This window comes from Humulus lupulus, chromosome 8, assembly GCF_963169125.1.
Source record: "Humulus lupulus chromosome 8, drHumLupu1.1, whole genome shotgun sequence".
Classification (NCBI taxonomy): domain Eukaryota; kingdom Viridiplantae; phylum Streptophyta; class Magnoliopsida; order Rosales; family Cannabaceae; genus Humulus; species Humulus lupulus.
In genome coordinates this window covers 46,053,387-46,056,145 of record NC_084800.1, presented here as the reverse complement: position 1 = coordinate 46,056,145, position 2,759 = coordinate 46,053,387, and the positions used below count along the sequence as shown (strand labels likewise).

Below are 2,759 nucleotides of genomic sequence, written 5' to 3'. Positions count from 1 at the left end.
AACCTTTGCCCTCCTTAGTCAACACATTTATTGACTATTAATGTGTCACTCACTACCATGCATTCCTACTTGTCACTTTTGATTGTCGCGTCATCATATTTAAATTTTGCGAGGTGTACATATGCGGCCTGCTCGACCGCCACGACTGAGATTACTTGCTGGAACTAGGGTTGAACCCTGATTTTGCCGCCTAGGCCGGCCTTTTGTATTATATTGTATCTGTATCAGTTATAAACTCTTTTTGGGATCTCATGTACAGACTTAAATCTTTTTAATGAAATGATTACTGTTTGACCAAAATTTTTAATACATAATCCTTGAGTTAGTCTTAATTACACTTTTTAAGTACAAATGACTAGTTAATGAGTTAAGCATTATTTAAAACAATAACGGTACTCCTGAATTAGTAGGGTGTTACAATCACCTTCTTCCAAATCCTCCCAAATATAGTGTTTATAAACTTTCCATTGCAGAATCTTCTTGATATAATTTTTTCTCACCACGCTTCTATCTTCTAAGTCACTACACGTTTCATTTGTAACCAACCAATCCTCCTCTTCTTCTACAGAAAGAGAGTTAGTTAGGGACACAATATCTTCCGGCTCCTCCCCATACCAGCCAAAGCAGCAGAAGCAAGAGCTGCACCATCGGATGTGCAAACCTAAGATTCATAGTGTACCACAAAATTCACATGGTCTAGAGCGACCACAAATAATTAGCTCCTTTTTAAACGATAGTGATAATAGTGAACTTCAATTGGTTGCTGCTTTTTTTTTTCTTTTTCCTAACATTATTGATGATTCATGTTGCTTTATGGATATACTTAATAAATCTTTAGTGCAATGTTTTATTTATGCTGTGTCATTTGTATTTTAAAATAGTGGCAAATACATAAACTATGCCAATATTGTTAATCAATATCTTAATCAAAGTATCCCCCTTTTGAGTCGAATTGGTTTTTGATTTTCAGTAAGCGTACGTACCAAGAAACCATCCACTAAAGTCTTGTCCTTTTTGTGATAGAAAAACAAAGAAATAAACTTTAAAATATGATGGGAACAAATTACAAAATAATTTTCCTGTATCAATCCAATTTTAAAACAGTATATTTGCTGTATAGATATATAATGATAAAGTCTATGCCACTAAGGCATCGGAATTAGATAGAACACCCACTTCTAATACTATACTAATAAAACCAAACAAATTAATCAAAGCATATTACAAACTGTACAACTTCTTGTCCGTTACATAGTACATAGTGGAATTCAAAATCAATATAATGTGCCTATCAAAATGTAAATAAATGGGAAAAGCAACTTTCTTTGTGTGTGCACATAAATATATATACTTACGCACAGTTTTTTCTTTTCATTACCTCTCCTTCATATTGATCTATTTGGCTATATTATATATGAGTAAACAAACCCAGAAGCCAAAATCAAGTTCTAAAGTGATTACAAAGGAAAACCATGGCGGTTTCTTCTCAAAATGCTACAACTACGGAACAAGCCACAATCAAGAAGGGTGGCCTTAGAACAATACCATTTATCATAGGTTGTAATTAATATCTTTTATTTATAGCCACAATTACTCTTTTTCTTTTTTATTGTTTGTCTAAAGGAACTTTATTAATTAAGTTGGGATTTTATGAATTCTGTGCAGCAAATGAGACATTTGAAAAGGTTGCAAGCTTTGGGCTTCTGGCTAATATGATGTTGTATTTAATGTATGAATATCACATGAAAGTCACCACAGGAGCCAATGTTCTCTTCTTGTGGAATGCCTTGTCAAATTTTACTCCAATCATTGGAGCTTTTCTTTCTAACTCTTTCTTGGGTCGGTTTCGAGTGATTGCCTTGGGGACAATCATTTCTTTACTTGTAAGCTCTTTGTTACTCTCATAATATAATATATATTCTCAAGTATGTATAATCTTCTTTTTTTTATTAGGGAATTGGTGTTCTGCTTCTAACTGCTGTAATTCCAAACGCAAGGCTTCCTTATTGTGACATAATGCACGAAGACAAATGTGTTGCGGCAAATCTTGGCCAATGTTTACTACTGTACTCTTCATTTTTCGTGATGAGCATTGGAGCTGGAGGGATCAGACCATGTTCCATGGCTTTTGGCGCAGATCAACTCGACCAACCCGAAAAACCAGAAAATGAGAGGAACATACAGATCTTCTTTAGTTGGTATTACGCTTCATTCGGCGTCTCAATAATATTAGCTGTGACAGTCATAGTTTATATTCAGGATCACGTTGATTGGGCTCAGGGTTTTGGAGTCCCCCTGGGGCTCATGGCATTTTCAACTCTCATGTTTCTTTTGGGTACTTCATATTATGTTAAGGTCAAGGGAAACAAAAACTTGTTTTCTGGTTTTGCCTATGCGGTTTCAGCCGCTTGGAAAAACAGGCACTTGTCTCTGCCTCCGAACAACTGTGATGGTAATTGGTATCACAACAAAGGTTCTAAGCTTGTAGCCCCAACTGATAAACTAAAGTAATAATACCAATATGATTTTGTTCATACAGAACATCTCACCGAACAACAACAAGCCATACGCCATTTTCTTTGGCCTATGGGTATGAAGTCATGTTACTCGTTGAGTTAGATTCACCATCGCATAGAAGGCTGACATACGACCAGAGCACATAATCAGTTATTAATGGAGTCTTTGGACTTGGTCAACGAAAGTCGCGAGCAGGCTCAACTTCGAGTTGCAACATACTAACAAAATGTCGCTCGATATTT

At 35.7% G+C, this 2,759-nt stretch overlaps 1 protein-coding gene across 1 annotated transcript; it reads left to right on the top strand.

Moving 5' to 3' along the window:
* The first annotated feature begins 1,472 nt into the window (after positions 1 to 1,472).
* Positions 1,473 to 2,511, top strand: LOC133795344 (protein NRT1/ PTR FAMILY 1.2-like). The gene is made up of 3 exons (XM_062232796.1): positions 1,473 to 1,557; positions 1,666 to 1,883; positions 1,954 to 2,511. Exons 1-3 carry the CDS (start codon positions 1,473 to 1,475, stop codon positions 2,509 to 2,511), a joined length of 861 nt encoding a protein of 286 aa, XP_062088780.1.
* Positions 2,512 to 2,759: the final 248 nt, after the last annotated feature.

What these genes read in the sequence shown, in the direction of transcription:
- LOC133795344 (XM_062232796.1), top strand. Translation starts at nt 1,473, where the DNA reads ATGGCGGTTTCTTCTCAAAATGCTACAACTACGGAACAAGCCACAATC. An exon ending in AACAATACCATTTATCATAG is followed by an intron (nt 1,558 to 1,665) that starts GTTGTAATTAAT and finishes AATTCTGTGCAG; the next exon opens with CAAATGAGACATTTGAAAAG. An exon ending in GGACAATCATTTCTTTACTT is followed by an intron (nt 1,884 to 1,953) that starts GTAAGCTCTTTG and finishes TTTTTTTATTAG; the next exon opens with GGAATTGGTGTTCTGCTTCT.